Source organism: Mobula birostris, chromosome 8 (genome assembly GCF_030028105.1).
Source record: "Mobula birostris isolate sMobBir1 chromosome 8, sMobBir1.hap1, whole genome shotgun sequence".
Lineage (NCBI taxonomy): Eukaryota > Metazoa > Chordata > Chondrichthyes > Myliobatiformes > Myliobatidae > Mobula > Mobula birostris.
The window spans coordinates 20,576,864-20,600,296 of NC_092377.1; the positions used below are offsets into that span (position 1 = coordinate 20,576,864).

Sequence of the window (23,433 nt, forward strand, 5' to 3'; positions counted from 1 at the left end):
AAAATACACACAAATCATGCAGGCAATAGAAGCGAGCAACAACATTCCAAACTGGGTGCTGTTTATATGAATGAGCTGCCAAAGAAAGTAACCGAGGCAGATATACAATTACCTTTAAAGGTCTTTGGACAGATACTTGGATGGGAAAGGACAAAAGGGATTAGAGATCAAATCTGGGAAAATAAAGCTTAAAGATCTCTATTTTAATCATCTAACTAGGGTTAGCATAGGGTTGGCATGAAGGGTTGGGCCACAGAGCTTGTTTCTGTGTTGCACAATTGCAAGGTGCTTTGATCTTGACTGATCTTGGAGTAGGTTAACATCATGGGTTGAAGGCTCTGTACTGTGCAATGTTGTACTGGTCCATGTTCTATGATCATATAACAGTAGGTGGCAGCAGTAAATTTGTAATGGTACCATTACAGTGAGAATCTGTGACTTGAATACAATCAAATCCTGTGGTTCAGTTTAATAAGGAGACCAGACCTGTGGTTTCATGTCTGGGTCAAGTGAGAAATACTGCACATTGATATTACAATACTAAATAAATTTACACATGTTGCATCGTTATCAGGCTCAATACCAGAACTTAGAACTGCTCACTGTACAGAACAGAGTGTGCATTGCTTGTCAGTGCCTTTTTTAAGTTAAGACTTTTATATACAGACTGGATCTTAGGAGAACAGTTTCAACCATAGGGACACAGGGAAGGATTTTGCAGAACAGGAAACATTCAGCAAAGGGGAAAGGCTGCAGAGGGGAGGCACAATCCACCTCCATTTATTTCTCAGACGTGCTGGAAAACTGGTGTGCGGAATATGGGAATCTTTGGCTAGAGGGTCTTGGTTCTATTGGCTGTGAATTATTTGGGACGTCAAACCATTCCCAAACTGGCGACACCTCTCCGCTGACCTGGGAAGAGAAACAAAGGACCCGAGATTGTAACGGTGTCCCCTTGTTGTAGTGCAGGGTGACCTTGGAAGACCGAAAAACTGAATTACGGAGAATGAAATTGATTGCTAGAGTAGACGATTCAGTCAACAAATCAGAATTAACTAGTAAAGTATAATCGTATCTCTGAAACTGGGCAATTGAGAGTGAGCAAACCTAAATATGGATATGGGGCTGGCATTTACCACTGAAACCTCAAAACAGGATTACCTATTTTGTTTCCAAGTCAGTCAAGATGCCAGTAGTGGATGTACTATAAAAGTGTGTACCCTTAATGTTCATGGCAGGTGATGTGAACAAACTGATGGATGCTTCTTTTTCAACTTCAGTGAAATTCCTGCTGGAATTACACCTTTGTCCGTGGATAGTACAGACACTTTCCACAGGTTACAAATGCAAAGATCATGGCCATTGGTTCAGTGCAGATTTTAACTAAGCACTTTAATAAATGTTGCCATTAGATTTGCAAATGTTCGCAGAAGTGATTCCATCAAGCTTTAAAAGAAAAATAAGAGCCAATCCCTCAGTGCATATCACGTTAAAGAAAATGGATTGTCTAGCTAGCTTTTAATCGAAGAAATGAACGTACCTTCCTTTAGATTTATTAAGTAATAACCCTCAGCCCAGAATATCTTCCCCCACATTACTAGTATAACTTATGACACAGAAAATTGTTCAGAATCAGGTTTAATATCATAGGCACGTGTCAAGGGATTTGTTGTTTTGTGGCAGCAGTACAGTGCAATACTTTATAAGAACATAATTAAAAAAATATTTTAGAGATACAGTGTGGACTAGGCCCTTCAAGTCACACTACCCAGCAGCCCCCGATAACCGTGACTTAATCCAATCCTAATTACGGGACTATTGACAAAAACCAATTAGTCTACCCAATACAGCCTTGGACCATGGGAGGAAACCAGAGGACTTGGAAAACAATGCATTCCACGGGGAGGACACGAAGAGACTCCTAACGGAGGAACTCCGAACTCCAATGCCCCGAGCTGTAATAGCATCACACTAACTGCAATGCTACTGTGGCAGTTAGCGCAATATATATATTTTTTCTTTTATCGTAATTTACAGTATCGGTGTGTGAATATATGTATAAATTAAATTAAATAAGTAGTTCAAAAAGAGTGGGAACAAGTAGGAAGGTAGTGTACATGGTTTTATTATTCACTCAGAAATCTGATGAAATGGAAGAAGCTGTCCCTGAAATGTTGAGTGTGTGTTTGCAGTGGTGAGAAGAGGGCATGCCCAGGGTGATGTGAGCCCTTAATGATGGATGCCACTTTTCTGAGGCATTGCCTTTTGCTGGTGAGTCTGGTGCCCATGATAAACCTGGCAGAGTTTACAACTTACTGCAGCTGTTTCAGATCCTGTCCTATCCCCCTCCTCTCCAGTTGGTGATACAACCGGTCAGAATGTTCTCCAAAGTATATCTGTAGAAAATTGCTAGAGTCTTTGGTGACATACCACATCTCCTCAAACTCCTAATGAAACATAGCTGCTGTCATGCCTTCTTTGCAATTGCATCAATACTTTGGGCCCAGGACACATCTTCAGAGATGTTGATACCCAGGAACTTGAAACTGCTCACCTGTTTCACTGTTGATCCCTCGATGAGGACTGGAGTGTGTTCCCCAACTTCCTCTTCCTGAAGTCCACAATCAATCCCTCGGTCTTACTGATGTTGAGTGCAAGGTTGTTATTGTGACACCCCTCAACCCGCTGATTCTATCCCTCTCCTATACGCCTCCTCGTCACCATCTGACATTCTGCCAACAATAGTTGTGTCATCAGCAAATTTATAGATGGCATTTGAGCTGTGCCTATCCACACAGTCGTGGGTGTGGAGGTACAACATGCATCCTTAAGGCGTGCCCATGTTGACTGTCAGCGAGGAGATGATGTTATTTCTGATCGCCGTGACCGTGGTCTCCCGATGAAGAAGTCAAGGATCCAGTTGTAGAGGGAGGTACAGAGGCCCAGGTTTTGGAGCACGTTGAATCGTACTGAAGGTGTGATGGAGTTGAATGCTGAGCTATAAACAATAAGCAGAAGTCTGACGCAGGTATTGCTACTGTCCAAGTGCTCCAACGCCAAGTGGAGCACCAGTGAAATTGAATCAGCTGTAGACCTATTGCGATGAAAAGCAGACTTACAGCAGGTGCAGGCTGCTGGTTAAGGAGGAGTTGATTCTGGCCACAACCGGCCGCTCAAAGCACTTCATCACAGTGGAGCTGAGTGCAACTGGGAGACCGTCTTTGAGGCAGCTCAGCTGGCTCTTCTTGGGCACAGGCATGAATGCCATCCTTTTGAAGCAGCTGGGAACATCCGACTGCAGCAGTGAGAAATTGAAGATGCCCTTGAAAATTCCTGCCAGTTGACTGGCACATTTTCTGCTCCCTACAAGGTATACCCATTGGGCCTGATGCCTTGCCAGGGTTCAAACTCTTGAAAGATGTTCTGTCATTAGCCTCGGAGACAGACACTGAAGGGTCACCAGATACTGCAGGGTTTCACACACGTGGAGTTTTATTCTCCCTTTCAAAGTGAGCAAAAGAGGCGCCAAGGTTATCAGGGAGCGAAGCATCGCACCTATTCATAATGTTAGACTTTACCTTCTCAGAGGTAATAGCCTGCAAACCCTGCCAAGGCTGATCAGCAACTTCTTGCCAGCTCCAAGAGCAATCTCATCAATCTCATTTGCCTGCTCATTTCCCAGCTATTTATCCTCTCTCACGAGCTCATTAACTCTTAATGAATAGTAACCACAACCAGCCAATAGTTACCTTTGGTGTGTCAGAGGAAAGTGCAAACTTCACACACACAGCATTGTTAGTCAGGAACAAACACAAGCGATTCTGCAGATTCTGGAAATCCAGAAAAACACACAAAATACTGGACGAACTCAGCAACCCAGACTATGGAAATGAAGTTTTGGGTTCAGACCCTTCATCGGGGCTGGAAAGGAAGGGGGGAGATGCCGGAATAAGAAGGTGGGGGAAGGGTAAGAAGCACAAGCTAAAAGGTGAGAGGTGAAGCCAGGTGGGTGAGGGAGGGGGAATGAAGTAAGAATCTGGGAGGCACTAATTGAAAAAGGCAAAGGACTGGAAAAGGAGGAATCTGATAGGAGAGCAGAGTGGACCATGGGAGAATGGGGAGGAGGAGGGGCACCGGGGGAGGTGATGAGGAGAAAAGGTAAGAATGGGGAATAGAAGAAGAGGGAAAGGGGCCGGGGGCAGGAGGGTAATAAACAGCAGCTAAAGAAATCAATGTTCACAACACCAGTTTGGAGCCTACTCAGACGGAATATAGGCCTCATTGTGGCAGAAAGGAACTGACATGTCAGAACAGAAATGGGGATAGGAATTAAAATCGTTGGCCACTGGAAAATTATCATTTCTGCTGATGGAGCAGAGGTGCACATCAAAATGGACTCCCAGTTTACGTACAGGAGGACGCATCGGGAGTACCGGATACAGTAGACAACCCCAGCAAGTTCGCAGGTGAAGTGTTGCCTCACCTGGAAGGACTGGTTGTAGCCCTGAATGGAGGTAAGGAAGGAGGTGAATGGGCAGGTGTAGCCCTTCTTCCACCTGCAGGGATACATGCCAGGAGGGAGATTAGTGAGGAGGGACAAATGGATAAAGGAATCAAGGAGAGAGCGATGCTTGTGGAAAGCAAACAGAGGAGGGGGGGGAATGGAGACACCTCTTTCTCCTTTATTAGGGAGAGAGAGAGAACCTGGAGTATGTCGAATACCGGGTGAAACACAAAGTCTTTAGGGTAACTGCAAGTCTGTGTCTTTGCTATTGCTTTGCTCACACTTGGGTGCTTAGTGGCAGAGACGATGCTTGCTTTTTTTTTTGCTGGTGGTGGGAGTGGGGATTGTTGCTCGCTGCCACTTACGCGTGGGAGGAGGGAGCTGGGGGGGACTTTGGGGTTCTAACATTTAACTGTCGTTCATTCTTTGGGGCACTCCTCTGTTTCCGTGGACGGTTGCGAAGAAAAAACATTTCAGGATGTATATTGTGTACATTTATCTGACATTATATTGTACCTTTGAACCTTTGAAAGATGTATTTGGTGATAGGATCCCTTTGAAGATGGCAAAAGTTGTGGAGAATAATGTGTTGCATGAGAAGGATCATGTAGGGGTAGGTGAGGACAAGAGGAATTCTATCCCTGTTAAAGCTGTGTGAAGATAAGGTGAGCAGGAATATCCAGGAAATGCGGGTGAGGGCAGCACCAATGGTGGAGTAAGGGAAGTCCATTACTTGAAGAAGATGCTCTTCTCAAATGTCCTGGAAATGTATGCAGCGCAGACAAAGGAATTGAGAAAAGGGAATAGTATTTTTACAGACGACAGGGTGGGAAGAGGTATAGTCAAGATAACCTTGGAAATCAGTAGGTTTATAGAAGATGTCCATAGGCAGTTTGTTTCCAGAGATGGACACAGAGATCAAAAGGGGAGGGAGGTGACAGAAATAGAGTAAGTGAATTTAAGGGCAGGGTGGAAGTTAGGGGCAATGTTGATGAAATTGATGAGTTCAGCACGGAGGAATAAAACAGCACCAATGTAGCGCTGAAAGAGCTGGGGAGCAATACCACAGAAGATTTGGAACATATATGGTTCCACGTAGCCAACGGAAAGGCAGACATGCGGGTGATCAGGGCTACCCCCGACGTTTGGAGATAGTGTGAGGGACCAAAGTTGTTCGAACAATCAACACTACCTGACACCACTCACTACCCAGATGCTCATCCCTTCCACTCAGTACACTGGGTCCTCAGAGTAATCTTGCACAGACCCAGACAACTATTCCTCACCTGATTCCCTCATGGGGCAAAAGGCACAATCCATACCCCACGCTTCACCGTATAAACAGCAGCACTCCGTGTAGGTAGTCCTTCGCTCCACCAAAGGCGAGCCGCACACAGACTGACTGTTCACCACCTGCCAGCATATGTCCTCTTCACTCTGTTGCACTGAAAGAACAAAATTGAGGAAGGAGGGAGAGAGTTTAAAAAAGGTCTTCAGCATCACCATCTGAGGAAGACTTACAAAATCCATTTTCACTGCTCTGTGGATATACACACATGCCTCATCGTTTCCGTAATTCTTGTGACTAGGAACAGAATTAGGTCATCCTGCACCCCCTCCCCCTGAGCTTGTTCAACTATATCTTGGCTCAGCTGCTACATAACTCATTCTACCCTCCATTTTCCATGCCTCTTGCCAGTAACAATGTTGCAATGTCTATTTGCACTTCTGCATTTACCAATGAGATTTTCCTGGGAGAAATGTAATTTCACTTTTCATTACCCTCCATCTCTTGGCATCATTCCTGAATATCTCAGCCATGACTTCAAGGCTATACCCTGTTAGATATGGATCTCCAAAACAGGAAAGAGTTTCCCTCTATCTATCCTATCACTTAATTTAATCTGCATTCATATTATCGGCTGGTGACTGATTGTGTTTTGCTTTTAGGAGTGAGAGCTAAGTGTGTTAGAAACAGCCCGCAAGGTACTCAAACTGTAAAATATTTATGGGAAGAGGAACTAAACAAGTTTTTGCATGTGTTTTAACTCTCTCTCGTCTCCACAGCAGTAACCGAATGCTGGTCTCTCCAGCTGCGGAAGACAAAATATTTTCACTCACTTGGGAAGTAGTTCATCGATAAGCCAGCAAATGAGTCCAGAAAAGCAAACAGGACTTTGAAAGGAACTTAGACATCAGGGCACTGAGTGCTTGTACAGCTGCTGTGAGCCCATGTCTTTTCAACCCAGGCGGTGCCTGACTTTCCCCTCAGCAGATGCACTCAAGAGTCAGATCTTGATTATCCCTACATCTCATTGTGAGGTCTGCCAACAGAACACCAGTACATAAGGGAACAACAACATAGAGCTTAGACCACAGATCAGTACAGGACTGGAACAGGACCCTCCACCAACAATGTGCCAAACTAACTAAATTAGTAATCAAATGGCTAAAATCTAATCTGCCTACACAATGTCCACATCTTTCTATTTTCCTTGCATTCACGTGCCTATCTAAACATCTCTTAAAAGTCTCTAATATTTCTGCCTCTAACCACTACACTAGACAGCACATTCCAGCCACCCTCCACTCTGTGTGTAAAAATGTTGCCCCCCCTTTTCACCGTAAGTGCACGCTCTCTGTTATTAGACATTTCAACTCTTGGTAAAAGATATTGTCTGTCTACTCTATCTATGCCCCTCATAATCTTATAAATCTCTATCAGATTTTCCCCCAGCCTCCGCCACTCCAGATAAAACAACCCAAGTTTGCCCAACCTCTTGTTATGCCCTCTAAACCAGGCAACGCCCTGGGAAGCCACCTCTGCACCCTCCCCAAAGCCTCGGCATTCTTCCTATAATGAGGCATTGAGAACTGTATTCAATATTCCAGATGTAGCATAACTAGTTTTATAAAACTGCAACACACAGTAACTTCTTGACTTTTGAACTCAATTACTCGACTAATATGGACAAGCATATGCCTTTTTAACCACCCTATCAACCTGTGTAGCCATTTTCAGGAAGCTATGAAGTTGGACCCCAAGATCCCTCTGTACATCAACACTAATAAGGATCTTGCTTTTAACAGTGTACAGTACTGTTTCTGTACATTTGACCCACCGAGGTGCAACACTTCACATTTGGCCGGGTTAAACTCCATCTGACATTTCTCTGTCACGCCTACAAATGATCTATATCCCATTGTATTCATTACCAGTCTTTTCCGCTATCCTCACAACAACCAATCTTCATATGATCTGCAAATTACTAACCCAAGTATCTACATTTTTATATACATCATAAATAGCAGAGGCCCGAGTACACACCCCTACAAAACAACACTAATCACAGACCTCCAACTAGAATAAGTTCCTTCAACCACCACACTCTGTCTTCTGTGGGCAATCCAGTTCTGAATCCAAACTGCCAATTCACCACGGATCCCATCCATCTTAATCTTCTGAATGAGCCTCCCATGAGAGACCTTGTGAAATGCCTTACTAAAATCCATGTAGACAACATCTACAGCTCTTCCCTCATCAATCACCCTCGTCACCTCCTTAAAAAAAAATCCCTCAAGTTAGAAAGACACGGCTTGCCCTGCACATCCTGCCTGATTAGGCCATGGTTTTACAAATGCTCAGAAATCCTACCTCTAAAAATTTTCTCCGGTCATTTCCCTACCATTGATGTGAGATTCACTGGTCTATAGTTTCCAATTTTATCCCTGGTTCCCTTCTTGAATAATGGAACAACATTAACTATTCACCAGTCCTCTGGGACCTTGACTGAGGCTAGATATTGGTCAAGGCCTCAGCAATCTATTCTCTTACCTCCCTCAATAACAGGGTATATCCCATAAGGCCCTGGGGACTTATCTACATTGATGCTCTTCATCATCACCTACTTTTACCTCAAAGTGCCCTAGCATATTAATATGCTCAACACAGCCCTTCTCCTTGGTCAACACTGCTATAAAATACACATTAAGGGCCTCACCCACATCCTCCACAGCCAAGAAAATGTTTCCCTCTTAATCCTTAGGTGGTCCTATCATCTCCTTAGTTATCCTCTTGCTCTTGATGTATGTATACAATGCCTTAGGATTCTCTTTAAACCTACCTGCCAAGGACTTTTCATGGCCCCTCAAGGCTTTCCTCATTCCCTTCTTTATTTCTTTTCTGCCTTCTTTGTAATCCTCAAGGGTTCTGTTTGGCTCTCGCTTCCTAAGCTTTACATACTTTTCCTTTTTCTTCCTGACTAAATTCATCACCTCTCTCAACATCCAAGGTTCTCTTACCTTGCCATCCTTGTCCTTCCTTAAACGCTCTCCATACATCAGATATGGATTTGCCCAAAAACAGCAATACCCAACTAATTCTCCCAGATTCATGCCTAATGCTGTTGTAATTTGTCCTGCTCCAATTAATACCGTCCCAGAAGGTAACAAGATCCAGTGACAGCCTCTCTAGTGCAATTGCAAATAGAGAAGGAAGGTATTATCATAGTTCAAAACTCTCTTGCCTCTAGACCGCAATATACCTTACAATTGAGCAAGAGTTCTAAAACCTGGCAATCACCCAACATCATCTCCTCATCCAAGTCTTAATGCATGCGTTACTAAATGACAATAAAAGGGGTCTGTGTGTCCTCATAATCGTAATCATCATAAGTCCTAAGTGGCTAACTTCTTGTCATGAGGTGCTTTCCTAATTCCCAACTGTTTAGCCTGTGGGAACAGCCACCCAGGGTCCACCTGGCCACTCTGCACACAACGTCTGACGTCAGCTTTCGCTCTTCTGAACTCCAGTTAATACAGCCCAACCTTACTCAGTTGTTCCTTGTAGGATATCTGTCCTGGAAACAATCTGGTACATCTGTGCTTCATGAGCTAAAACTGGTTCCCATGGTATATCTTGCAGGATTCAATGAGGACGGCTGCAAAGAGAGTGATTGCAGTAGTAGCCAGCTTTCAAAACTCCTCAGGATCTGGAATAGTCTGAGCAGGTTGGAAGTTGGAAATCTCATACTATTAAGAAAGGGAAAAAAGTGAAAAAAAAGGGAGCTAGAAACCACTCAGTTGTCACCTGTTGTTAACAACTTTTTGCAGAGATCAATGTATAATAACCAAAATGTGGTCTCACCAGAGCCATTTGTAATCTCAGCAGGACTTCCTTCGTCATGCATTCCTTCTCCTTGTAACTAATGTTGTATCTGTTTACTTGGTTCCTGCGTCTCATGAACAGCCCATTTAGATCCCTTGGTACAATGGTATTATTTGCCAAGACAAAGAAGCTGCTGGCCTTTGCTTCAATAGCTGGATGGAATTCAGGACTTGCAAGCAAAGGCGAAAGTCCTAAACTATTCAATCTGTTGGTGACTGATGCTGAACAAATGCTCATCGGTGTCGGTCACTATAGAGACCCCAGCAGAAGAGTGCTGATTTCCACAGATTAAATGAACTCCGTGTAGGTGAATAGTACAAACTTGGGTGGGTTAATGTGGATGTGGGGAGAATAAAGTTGGAATTGTATAAAATGGATGTGTGAAGGTCAACCTAGACTCATTGGGTCAAAGGTCCTGCTTCCATGCTGTGTAACTCTATGACTCTATAATTAAAGGAAATTATACATTTGAATCAATCCGATTGAACTAAAACTGCTTTTATCCTATTGTCAACTGTTCTTTCTTCACTTTGTAATCAGTGGACCTCTTGCCACAAGTCCAAAAGGCAGCGTGCCCAGCCTTAGTGCTGGGAACTAATGCCAAAAGACCATAAGATATAGGTGCAGATTCAGGCCATTTGGCCCATCGAATCTGCTCCACCATTTCATTATGGCTGATCCATTTCTCTCTCAGCTGCAATCTTCTGCCATCTCCATGTATCCTTTCATTCCCTAATTAATCAAGAATTTAATAATAGCATGAATATCGAATTTTCCTTCCAGCAAAAAAAAATTCCCTTCCCTCCCCTCTTCTTCTCTTCCCCACTCCAGCCTCTTACATCTTCCCAGCTGCCTATCACATCCCTCTTGTCCCCCTCCTCCTCCTTTTTCTCCTATGTTCCACTCTCGTTCCTTCATCTCCAGCCCTTTACCTTTCCCACCACCTGGCTTCACCTATCCATTCACTGCCATGGATGGCTGAGGCCAAATCATTGAGTATATCTAAGGAAATGGTTGAATGGTTCTTGGTTAATCAGGGCAACAAAGCTTACGGGGAGAAGGCGAGCGAATGGGGTTGAGAGGGATAATAAATCAGCCATGATGAAATGGTGGAGCAGACTCGATGGGATGAATGGCCTAATTCTATTCCTATGTCTTACAGTATGAACTTTTAGTCTTAACCACTCACCATTCAATATAACTCTGGGTGATCTACCCCAGGCCTCAGTTCCACCTCTGTAAGATCCCCATTACCCTCAATTCACCAATCTCTGAAAAAAGTACCTACCTCCCATTCACATACTTCTAACAATCTAGTCCCTACCACCACTGAGGTAGAAATTTACACAGATTTTCCACTCTCTGCAAGAAGGAATTTTTATTTTATTTAGTGACACAACATGATAACAGGCCCGTTCATCCCAGTGAGCCAGTGCTGCCTAAAAACGCAAGTGACCAATGAAACTATTAACCAGTATGTTTTTGGAATGTGGGAGGAATCCCACGTGGTCACAGGGTGAACATACAAACTCCCTACAGACAAGAGTGGAATTGAACCCACCTTGCTGGTGTTGTAATAGTCTTACTCTAACCATGCTGCCCCAAATTTCTAATTTCCTTAGTTTTAAATGACTGGCCCTTTACCTTGAAACTATGACCTTTCTTGTACAAAACTCACTCACAGTGAAAACATCTCACTATCAGCCTTATCATGGCCCTTTAGGAGCTTACATGTTTCATATAAGATAGGTTCAATTTTTTTCGATGTAAATTCAAATGATTCACAGTGATCAAAGCTGGGACATACCCGCAGAGTCCGGTGAATGAATGCAGCGTTTTCCCGAAGAGTCCAGGACCAATGGATAGATGCAGAAACAGTTGTATGAGCCATCTGTGTTAATGCATTGGCCACCGACACAGTTTGAAGGATCCTGACATTCATCTATATCTAGAAACAAGGTTGAAAGTAAATTCATTATCAAAGTACATATAGGTCACCATATACATCCCTGATATTCAATTTCTTGTGGGCATTCACAGTAAATACAAGAAACAAAACAGAATCAATGAAAGAGCACTGCCAACCAAAGTGTAAACAAGGCTACAAATTGTGCAAATACAAAAAGAATAAATAATAATAATAAATAAATAAGCAATAAATATCGAGAAAATGAAATGATGGATCCTTAAAAGTGAGTCTGTAAATTGTAGGAACAGTTCATTGAAGTTAAGAGGAATAGATAGAGTGGACAGCCAGCGCCTCTTCCCCAGGGCACCACTGCTCAATACAAGAGGCCAATGCTTTAAGGTAAGGGGTGGGAAGTTCAAGGGGGATATTAGAGGAAGGTTTTTTACTCAGAGAGTGGTTGGTGCATGGAAGGCACTGCCTGAGTCAGTGGTGGAGGCAGATACACCAGTGAAGTTTAAGAGACTACTAGACAGGTATATGGAGGAATTTAAGGTGGGGGGTTAAATTGGAAGCAGGGTTTAAGGGTCGGCACAACATCGTGGGCCGAAGGGCCTGTACTGTGCTGTACTATTCTATGTTCTGCGTTCTAAGTTGAGTGAAGTTATCCCCTCTGGTTCAAGAGCCTGAAGGTTGAAGGGTAGTAACTGTTCCTGAGCTGACATCACTGACCATCGTGGAGTTAGGTGAACAGTAAAGCATAAATGGGTAAAGTTAAACCAACAATACTACAGCAGTTCCAAGATGCTGATCCCCATAGTCTAATTAGGGGGTTTGATTCCAAATAGAAACTTTATCTGAGGTATTCAAATCTTCTTCGTTGTAGTGTATATGTTTAATTGTAAATAATGAACTTGGAATAGATTCTTCTAGATCAGCACATGGCCACTGAGTACGTGGGTAAACATTTCATCTGGATATCAGAGTGTCACAACACCTGACTTTTCTTTTTTCAATAGTGTAAATTCTGTGCACAGAAGTATAGAGCAGAGAAACACTGACTCTATTAAATCACTGATTCATTCAGCAACAGGAGAGGGCAACTGATGCCTTGTGTGCAAGTTCTTGGATTGGTCCCATCATTCCTTATAGTGTTTCCTCCACTTTTTATCCAAATTCTCTTAGCAAACTAGTTTTATGCGCTCAGCCATTTGGGGTTACTCTTTTCCATTCTGCCTCCAACCATTACAACACGATTCTATAGTGGACGTCAAATTATTTGGAAAGCATTCCACTTTCATTGAGGAAAGGCAATGTCGACGTCGATTGAAGGTCCAGCATCTAGGTGCTACCAAGCACAGAAGTAATATATAACAGGCCTTACTTTAGATATTTATCCATTTTTGAGATTTATCATCAATACCCCATTACTCTTAAGTGAACAAACTGTTGCAAACAAACCAGACTGGTGAGTCTAGATCAGGGGTTCCCAACCTTTTTAACGCCATGGTCTCTTACCATCTCAATAGTAAGAGAGGTATGAGAGGCATTGATGGTGTGGATAGTCAGAGGCTTTTTCCCAGAGCTGAAATGGTTGCCACAAGAGGACTCAGGTGCTGGGGAGTAGGTACAGAGGAGATGTCAGGGGTAAGTTTTTTTACTCAGAGAGTGGTGAGTACGTGGAATGGGCTGTCGGCAATGGTGGTGGAGGCAGATACGATAGGGTCTTTTAAGAGACTTTTGGATGGGTATATGGAGCTATAGAGGGCTATAGGTAAGCCTAGAAATTTCTAAGGTAGGGACATGTTCGGCACAACTTTGTGGGCCGAAGGGCCTGTATTGTGCTGTAGGTTTTCTATGTTTTCTATTCATAATTCTATTTCTAATCAATTTATATCTAAGCCTCACTTAGTGACAACAGCAGATTTCCTCCTGTGAACTGGACAGGATTTTACAACAATCCAACTAGCTTCAGGATTGTCATCACTGATACATGCTCTTATTGCAGATTGATTTAGATATTTGTATTTAAATTCCCCGGGCATTGTGAGAGTCACTGTAAGGGCAAAGTTATTCACTTAATGAGAATGAAGCACAATTAGATTCCCAGCACAAGGAAATGGGAGCAATGCACAAAAGGGTGGGGGGAGAACTCGGCGGGTCAGGCAGCATCTATGGTGAGAAATGGACAGTCAACATTTCGGGTCTTCATCGGTATCGTAAAGGAAGAGGGGAGACAGCTAGTATTAAAAGACAGCTGGAGGGGTGGAACGAGAACTGGCAGGTGGTAGGTAGATCCAGAAAAGGGGTGTGATAGACAGGTGGGGAGGGGGAAGAGTGTGAGTGATAGAACATAGAACAGTACAGCACAGTAAAGGCTCTTCAGCTGACAATATTGTTCTAACCTATATACAATCAATTTAACCCTCCCCTCCTGTATAGTCTATAAAATTCAATTTTTTAACATACATGTAACTATCTAAGGTTCTCTACTGGATCAGCCTCTGCCACTTATCTGGCAGTGCAATCTAGACACTCTCCATACTCACCTTAAGCAGATGTCTTCTGCTACTGGCTCTTGCCACCCTGGGCAAATGTCTCTGGTTGTCCATTCTGTCTATGCCTCTCATAATCTTGTACACCTCCACCAAGTCACCTCTCATTCTCCTTTGCTCCAAAGAGAAAAGCCTAGCTCATTCAGCATTTCCTCATAAGACGTGTTCTCTAATCCCGGAAAAATCCTGGTAAATCTCCTCTCCACCCTCTCTAAAGCTTCCACATCTTTCCAGTAATGAGGCACATGAATTGAGCACAACCCTCTTAAGTGTGGTCTAACTACACTTAACTCATGACTGAAATTCAACACCTCCTGACTAATGAAAGCCAGCACACCACACCACCTTAACCACCTTATCAATTTTCACAGCAACTTCGAGGGGTCTATAGACATGGACCCCAAGATCCCCCGTTCCTCTACTCTGATAAGAACCCTGCCATTAACCTTGTAGTCCAACTTCAATTTCGATCCTCCAAAGTTTATCACTTCACACTTTTTCAGATTGAACTCCCATTTGTCATTTCTGTGTCCAGCTCTGTATCCTGTCCTGTCCATATCCCCTTGTACACTGTCCATAACACCTCCAACCTTTGTGTCACCCGCAAACTTACTAACCCAACCCTCCACTTCATCATCCAAGTCACTTATAAAAAAAAATCACAAAGGGCAGTGGTCCCAGAACAGATCCCTGCAGAACACCACCACTAACGTCCATGCTGATTGAAGAAGCTGGGATATGATAGGTGGAAGCAGCAAAGGGCTAAAGAAGATGAAATTTGGAAGGACAGTGGACCACAGAACAACAGGAGGAAGTGAGAAGGGAAACCAATGGGAGGCATGTGTGGGTGATAAGCAGAGGGAGAGGGTGGAAGAGGGGGAAAAGATTGGAAGATGGGGGGCACTGGGATAAGGGGAAAAGAGTAGAGGGGAGTGTTTACTAGAAGTTAGAAAAATTGATGTTCATGCCTTCAGGGTGAAGACTGCCAGGGTGGAATAGGAGGTACAGTTCCTCTAATCTGCATCTAGCCTCAATGTGGCAGTAGAGGAGACTGTGGACAGACATGTTGTTGTGGGAATGGAAAGTGGATTTAAAATGGCTGCCCACTGGGAGATTCTGGGTGTTGCCGTAGACAAAGCAAAGGTACGTAATGAAGCAATCTCCCAAACTGCATCATGTCTCACCGATGAAGAGAAGGCCGCAGCAGGATACAATAAATGATTCTGATCATTTTACATGTGAATGACCGCTTCACCTGCAAGGACTGTTTAGGGCCCTGAATGGTGATGAGGGAGGAGGTGTAAGGGCATGTGTAACACAGTACGGTTGCAGGGATAGGCACCCGGAGAGGGACCTGGAGAGAGCAAGTCCCGTGGAAAGCAGAAAGGGGAGGGGGGAAGGGAAGATGTACCTGGTGGTGAGATCTTACTGGAGATGGCAGAGGTTGTGAAGAATGATAAGTTGAACTTGCAGATTCTTTGGGTTGTAAGTGTTGACTAACTGCACTCTATCCCATTTATGTCTGGCGAGGATGGTGAAAATGAAGCAGTCAAAGCTGGAAAGTTCGTTGAAGTGGTGGAAAGCACTCAAGGGACTGGGAACTGCTTCAGGCAGCATCTAGTTAAGCAGCAGACCTCTAGTGCCCACGCCCATTCTGTGTCTACACACACACAGTCTAAAACAATATGGGAAATGGAAATGGGCACTGAACAAATTTTTACAGCAAATTTTTCCAGTACATATCTGGAAGATTCTCTATGAATTTGTAAATGCTTACTCACTCCAGGTGGCAAATCATGGCAAGTCCATAATTTCTGTTCAAAATCAACTTTTCTTCAAAATTTATTTGTGCAGCCCACATGGATTCTGCACTAAATTGCAGTATCTCTTGGCTACTGTACTTATTCTAAGCCTCAGGTAACACATGTGGAACATCAATCAGGTGTCCGTTCAGTCTCAAAGCAGGAACATACCTTCCGAGTCCAGAGACTGAGTGCAGCGTTTTCCTGAAGCGTCCAGAACCATCGGGGGAGTGCAGAAGCAGTTGTACGAGCCCTCAGTGTTAATACACTGCCCATCGACACAGTTGGTCTCATCTTGGCACTCATCAATATCTGGGAATTAAATAGAAACAGTTTGTGCAGCAAATATCTATCTAGTAAGTAAATGTTGCAAAAGCAATAAAAATATTTTAAATGTTAGAGTCTACAGAACACACTGGAACAATTCCCTAATACAGGTGGCGTGTCTCTTATCTGAAATTCCAAAATCCAGAAACCACCGAAATGGGACATTCTTTTGAGTGTTGACATAACATCACAAATGGAAACTTACACAAGGCACAGGGAAGATTCCAGGGCGGCGTGCAGGTCTTTCCCCACCATACACAGGTCGGAGAAGTGACCTCACATATGTAATGAACAGAAGTTAATGAAAAATAGAAAAGCACTGCATAATGCAAAAATTGAAGATCTTGATCGTGTATTGAAAGAGTGGATTTGTTAGCATCTGAGTGAACATATGCCGCTCAATAGTATGCTGATCACAAAACATACACAGATCTATCACGGCATACTAAAAACTGAAGACCGTTGCGAACACTCAGCAGGATGGTTGCAGAAATTTAAGAAAAGGTGGGGCATTACATTTTTAAAGATTCGTGGTGATAAAGCATCTGCTGATCACGCAGCAGCAGTGAAATCCATTGATGAGTTTGCCAAGATGAAAGTCACACATGCTGAACGGCTGCATCAGTCCAAAAGTTTGCTGAACAAGTTTAAGACAAAGACTTCTTACCGGTAGCACATAAATTCAGAATGATCACAAGATAGCTCATTAAATATTCCAAAATTCAGGAAAGTCTGAAATCTGAAACCGTTCCAGCCCCAGGAATTTTGGAAAAGGGGTACTCACGCTGTACTATCTCCCAAGTCTCCGACTCCCTGTTTCTGTGCAATAAACATGGTAACATGGACACGTAGTGGTGAGGAAGAATTGTGGGCCATTCCATGCTCCAGCAGCCCATCGGGCTCAGGTGTTGAGTGAGCATTTAGTTAAGACATGAGGCAACTGCTGGTGAAACAACTGCACCACAATTGGGAGTGCCTGCCTCAGGTGGGATGATGGGTAGAAATGGAAAGCCAAGACATATTGAAACTCTCAGTAACTTCCTCAATATCAATGTAAACTAACATCAATATCAATAACAATCCATTATCCTGTCATCACCCAAAGCATTAACTCAGTTTTACACCTTCAAACTCCTGTTTTTTGTTTCCAGCATTTCCTGTTTTTAACCTTAGCTTTCCTGTCTATATAGTGAAACTTAAGGTTTTGATTCAGCAGTAAAGTTACGTGGTAATTCTTAGAACAACACTTAAATATTTTGTCAATATCTCAAAGCAGTGTCACTGGTTGTGCTTTTGTTTTTAACCATATAACAATTACAGCACGGAAACAGGCCATCTCGGCCCTTCTAGCCCATGCTGAACTCTTACTCTCACCTGGTCCCACCGACCTGCACTCAGCCCATAACCCTCCATTGCTTTCCTGTCCATATATCTATCCAACTTAACTTTAAACGACAACATCGAACCTGCCTCAACCACTTCCGCTGGAAGCTCGTTCCACACAGCTACCACTTTCTGAGTACAGAAGTTCCCCCTCATGTTACTCCTAAACTTTTGCCCTTTAACTCTCAACTCATGTCTTCTTGTTTGAATCTCCCCCACTCTCAATGGAAAAAGCCTATCCACATCAACTCTATCAATCCTCCTCATAATTTTAAACACCTCTATCAAGTCCCCCCTCAACCTTCTATGCTCCAAAGAATAAAGACCTAACTTGTTCAACCTTTCCCTGTAACTTAGGAGATGAAACCCAGGCAACATTTTAGTAAACCTCCTCTGTACTCTCTCAATTTTATTGACAGCTTTCCTATAATTCAGTGACCAGAACTGTACACAATACTCCAAATTTGGCCTTATCAATGCCTTATACAATTTTAAAAGGAACTATTTTGGAGAGAATTTACCTTCTACCTTTTTTTTAAGTTTCATACGTTTCATTCTGAAAAGATCACCTGCTAGTGACACGGTGGCGTGGATTTAATTGAGAGCTGAGACACAGGGGCTGTGCTTCAATTCTGCACATGGTCCTCCTCGCACAGAGCCGGAGTGTCTTGGCATCACTTGAAAGCACAAAGACTGTCGCTGTGCCTAATCAATAGGTAAATAATTTAAATACAGTGTATCTGTCATTTATGTCTTGCTAGCTGATCCCCTGAACTAAAGAGCTGGGAAAGTTGATAGGTTGCAGGGGAATGACAAGCGGCACTGGGATCTCAGGTCAGGCCCAAAATGAAGGCTGCTTGGGGGTGAGAGTTTGACACGGGACGAGCCATGGAGTTGTACAGCATGGAAACAGGCCTTTGGTCCACTTATCATCAAGCACCTTCTCACACTACTCCCACATTCCCACTATCTCACCCAAAGGTACTGAGAGACAAGTTTTTAGATGGTTAGCAGTTGATAGATGGTGGAGTCACTGGAAGAGCATCAGCATTGCAAAAGGAGCACAACTTGCACTAACTTATGAAGCTCCCAGGTCTTGAACTATGCACAGACACTTCAAAAGTTAATTGTACCAGAAAAAAGCAAGTCATTTTAACCGCTTCTTTGCTGCATATCTGGCAGTTTTACCATACCCCCAGCCCACCTATTTTTAATTTATTGAGTCCCATGTTATTCACGTTGAAACACGCTCTTTCATCACAACTGCATACAGCTCTTGCCTTTCCTCGCTGTCTCTCACTCATTCTGTTTCTCTTTCTTAAGATATTAGTCCTTCAGTGATAAGCTATTACACAGTTGTAATTTGTAATTATATCATGAGTTCCACAGAAAACTTACCCAGACAATGAAGTTTAACTGGATCATAGTACAGGCCTTGTCTGCAGTAACACTCATAGCCAGGCTCTGTGTTCATGCAAGCCCCATTCTTACAGATCTCCTCTCCAAACAAAACACATTCATTGGCATCTGTGAACAGAAGATCTTTGTGAGAAACGAACTGCAGAGCTGACATCTGATTCTAATCAAACCAGAGTGCAGTATCTTCCAAAACACTCAATCCACAGGGTCTTATCGAATGCTGTCACTATCTTTGGCACTGCTATCGAGTCCACAACCATTTACATGCATTACACAGAAATCTAGACAAAGCAGAGGATAGAAGTTATTTCATCACATAATTATTATGATTGAAGGAGGCTTTTACTTCAATGGTCTCCTGCAGAGTTCATCCGTTCATCAAGTGACAAGAGGCGATCGTGGTCATGACCATAATTGTCCTTGGCAAATTTTTCTACAAAAATGGTTTGCTACTGCCTTCTTCTGGGCAGTGACTTTACAAGACAGGTGACCTCAGCCATTGTCAATACTGTTCAGAGATTGTCCACTTGGTATCAGTGGTTGCAAAACCAGGACTTGTGATATGTCCCAGCTGCTCATACAACCATCCATCACCTGCTCCCATGGCTTCACGTGACCCTGATCAGTGGGGGTCTAAGCAGGTGCTACACCTTGTCCATGGGTGGCCTGCAGGCTAGTGCAGGGAAGAAGCGCCTTACACCTCCTTTGGTAGAGACGTATCTCCACCCCACCACCCTTCCTAGAGAGTAGTTGATTCATTTCAGGGTTGCCAACAGCTCCAAAATGTACAGAACCTCCCAGTTTTAGGGAACAGACTCAGATAAGGACCTAACCTGTACTATGGTCCAATTGGTCTCTAGACCAACCTGATGCTAAGTACTGATCCCATTTGATATTTTGTCAGACCCGCACACTTAGGATCTGCTGGAATGGGAACCATGGAGCAAATCTCTATCATTAATCGCTGTTACAGATACAATGGGCTTAAATGAGCTCATTAACCCTGTCCCAACCTCCCTCTCAGATTTTATCCCTGCAATTTGAGGGATTCCTAGATGATACCAATGGTGCAAATAACAATGGAATTACTAAATATTTGTTCACTGAGATTAAAGTTTTTGATAAAAATACACAGCTTTCGTGATTTTTTTTCTGAATGCCCTAGAATGCCAGTTTTGGAGTTTAAAAGCAGGATGGATAACTTACAGATCTTGCCCTATATTTTATTTTTTCCTTCTTCATTTATATAATGTAGCACGTTGTAAGGTTTCACTGATAATGTAATGCCTTCTCTGTAATGTTCCACTGCTGAGGTAATGGTTTCTCTGTAGCAGCAATGTTTGGGTTATGACTAGAGATAACAGGGCATGTTAGCCAATGAGCAGGATGTTGTTCTTTCTTGTGTGTCTGGGAGCCGGGAATTCACGGGTCTTTTGCCGGGGAGAGATGAAGAGAGAAGACGCGAATAGACAGTGCTGGTAGACCACCGGATGGAGTGGACTAGGAGCAAGGGTCCGAAGGTCAGCGACGATCGGAGTATGTCGATGGTGGACGAACGGCCTTATCAGTGAGCTCCAACCTTATTATAAAGCTCAATCATTTAATCTCATATTGTGTACTGTTTGTTCTTTCGTGGTACTGATTTGTAACAGGGGACATCCACCCAAACAAGATTTCTTAAGTTTGGCTGGGCTGGGAGCTATCATCCTCTATATTAAGCAGCTAGCCAAGGCGAGAGTCATATGATATCACTTCACATATTACAGAAAAGAGCTTACTCCCAGCACCTCCTGTGATACAATGGGGCTGTTTCTGACAACAAACAATTTACCCCACCTCACAACATTTCTCACCCACAACCACCCCAGAATGAGGTTCAATATCACTACGTGGTATTAAATTTATTGTTTTGCAGCAGCAGTACAGTGCAATGAATAATATATATTTAAGTAGTGCAAACAGAGAGTAAAAGTAGTGAGGTTATTCACAATAAGGCCCTAGTCCATAAGCCCACCCACAAATCCTACTCAAGATTAGTGTTGCAATCAACACACCTCATTAATGACATACCCATCTGACAATGTGCTTCGCTCTCAACTCCCAACATGAAGACCACGTCCAACAAAAAACCGCACTACAAATGCCACCCAAATCAAATCACCCAACTTGTCACAAACCTCATCAAAAATCCCAACTTATCACAATGCACCTCACCCAGAGACCCAGTCCAGCAACAGTTCTCACCCTGCCTATAACCTGCACCTTCCTGTTGTTGAATAATGTGGCATGTCTGACTCGGACCCATTCCCCAGCTCCTTCTGCATTGCCCTTAAAATTATTTTCCCTCATGCCAACCCTGGTTCCCTTTCAGAAAACCTGACGACACTATTTCCATCATTCTTGCACTCAACAGACTTCACTGCTCCCTGCACAGAGATTTTCTTCACATTCCTCACTGTGTCCTTTGCTTATCATTTTGAATTTGTATCCCTGAGTTCGCCTACCATCTGCTAATGGGAATAAGTGCCTACCTTGTCAAAAGCCATACTGAAGTCCATGCAAATCATTACAATTGCACTACCATCATTATTTTTTGTAGTTACCGCCTCAAAAAGCTCAATCCTTTAATTGTGAAAGATAAAGGTTAGAGGGTAGAAATTTTAATTCCCTATAGGTTAAACTGAAGCTCTGTACAAGCACTGTGCCAATATGTTTATAATAGCACTCAAGAAAAAAAACTTATTTACAAAGCATTTTGAATGTTTCAATGGTTTAAGTTTGCCATCTGTCGCCTCCCTCCATGAAGAACCCGCAGAGTTTTTCAGTGGATGAGTGAATAAGGGAGAGTGGGGGAACTAGACAGACAACAGCAATACGTGACAGCCTCTCACTGGAATTTAACTTCACTTGCCAAATTATTAGCTTCCTTGCTCACTTGCCTAATCAATTAAAATTATTTCATTCATTGACAGGATATGCTAATGAGGGTTACACTCAATGTTGACCTATTGCTTAAAGCAAAGCATGCTTCAAAGATATTTGACAAAGTTCCACACGGTAGGCTTATTCAGAAAGTCAGAAGGCATGGGATCCAGGGCAGTTTGGCCAGAATTGGCTTGCCTGCAGAAGGCAGAGGGTGGTGGTGGATTGTGACCAGTGGTGTCCCACAAGGATCTGTTCTGGGACCTCTACTTTTTGTGATTTTTATTAACGACCTGGATGTGAGGGTAGAAGGGTGGGTTGGCAAGTTTGCAGATGACACAAAGGTTGGTGGTGTTGTAGATAGTGTAGAGGATTGTCAAAGATTGCAGAGGGACATTGATAGGATGCAGAAGTGGGCTGAGAAGTGGCAGATGGAGTTCAACCCGGAGAAGTGTGAGGTGGTACACTTTGGAAAGACAAACTCCAAGGCAGAGTACAAAGTAAATGGCAGGATACTTGGTAGTGTGGAGGAGCAGAGGGAACTGGGGGTACATGTACACAGATCCCTGAAAGTTGCCTCACAGGTGGATAGGGTAGTTAAGAAAGCTTATGGGGTGTTAGCTTTCATAAGTCGAGGGATAGAGTTTAAGAGTCGCGATGTAATGATGCAGCTCTATAAAACTCTAAAGTCTGGTTAGGCCACACTTGGAGTACTGTGTCCAGTTCCGGTCGCCTCACTATAGGAAGGATGTGGAAGCATTGGAAAGGGTACAGAGGAGATTTACCAGGATGCTGCCTGGTTTAGAGAGTATGGATTATGATCAGAGATTAAGGGAGCTAGGGCTTTACTCATTGGAGAGAAGGAGGATGAGAGGTGACATGATAGAGGTGTACAAGATAATAAGAGGAATAGATAGAGTGGATAGCCAGCGCCTCTTCCCCAGGGCACCACTGCTCAATACAAGAGGACATAGCTTTAAGGTAAGGGGTGGGAAGTTCAAGGGGGATATTAGAGGAAGGTTTTTCACTCAGAGAGTGGTTGGTGCGTGGAATGCACTGCCTGAGTCAGTGGTGGAGACAGATACTCTAGTGAAGCTTAAGAGACTACTAGACAGGTATATGGAGGAATATAAGGTGGGGGCTTATATGGGAGGCAGGGTTTGAGGGACGGCACAACATTGTGGGCCGAAGGGCCTGTACTGTACTGTACTGTTCTATGTTCTATAGTCAAACAATTGGAAACTGGATATTAAGCACAAAGAGTTTGGGGAAAGGTTAGTCAGATATCAAAATCATGTGGGCCTGAAGATGCATTGACCCATCCTGTTTTACAAATGCTATACTAAATGAGGAATTTTGATTGGGCCCAAAACATAAACAATTGACCTCAGTACAAAAATAAATCTTTACATAATCATAATAAGACTACGTTACCTTGTCCACTGAAC

The 23,433-nt window shown here is 43.3% G+C and overlaps 1 protein-coding gene across 6 annotated transcripts in view; it reads right to left on the reverse strand.

Moving 5' to 3' along the window:
- The window catches only part of ltbp1 (latent transforming growth factor beta binding protein 1), a 452,733-nt gene that overhangs the window by 41,179 nt on the left and 388,121 nt on the right, over window positions 1–23,433 (reverse strand). For all 6 annotated transcript variants that reach the window (XM_072264871.1, XM_072264877.1, XM_072264876.1 and 3 more), the window contains 4 exons: window positions 19,043–19,171; window positions 16,106–16,246; window positions 11,479–11,619; window positions 5,791–5,949 (listed from right to left, as the gene is read on the reverse strand). In XM_072264871.1, coding sequence (XP_072120972.1) covers window positions 5,791–5,949; window positions 11,479–11,619; window positions 16,106–16,246; window positions 19,043–19,171 — 570 coding nt within the window. The remainder of the gene's footprint in view (window positions 1–5,790; window positions 5,950–11,478; window positions 11,620–16,105; window positions 16,247–19,042; window positions 19,172–23,433) is intronic.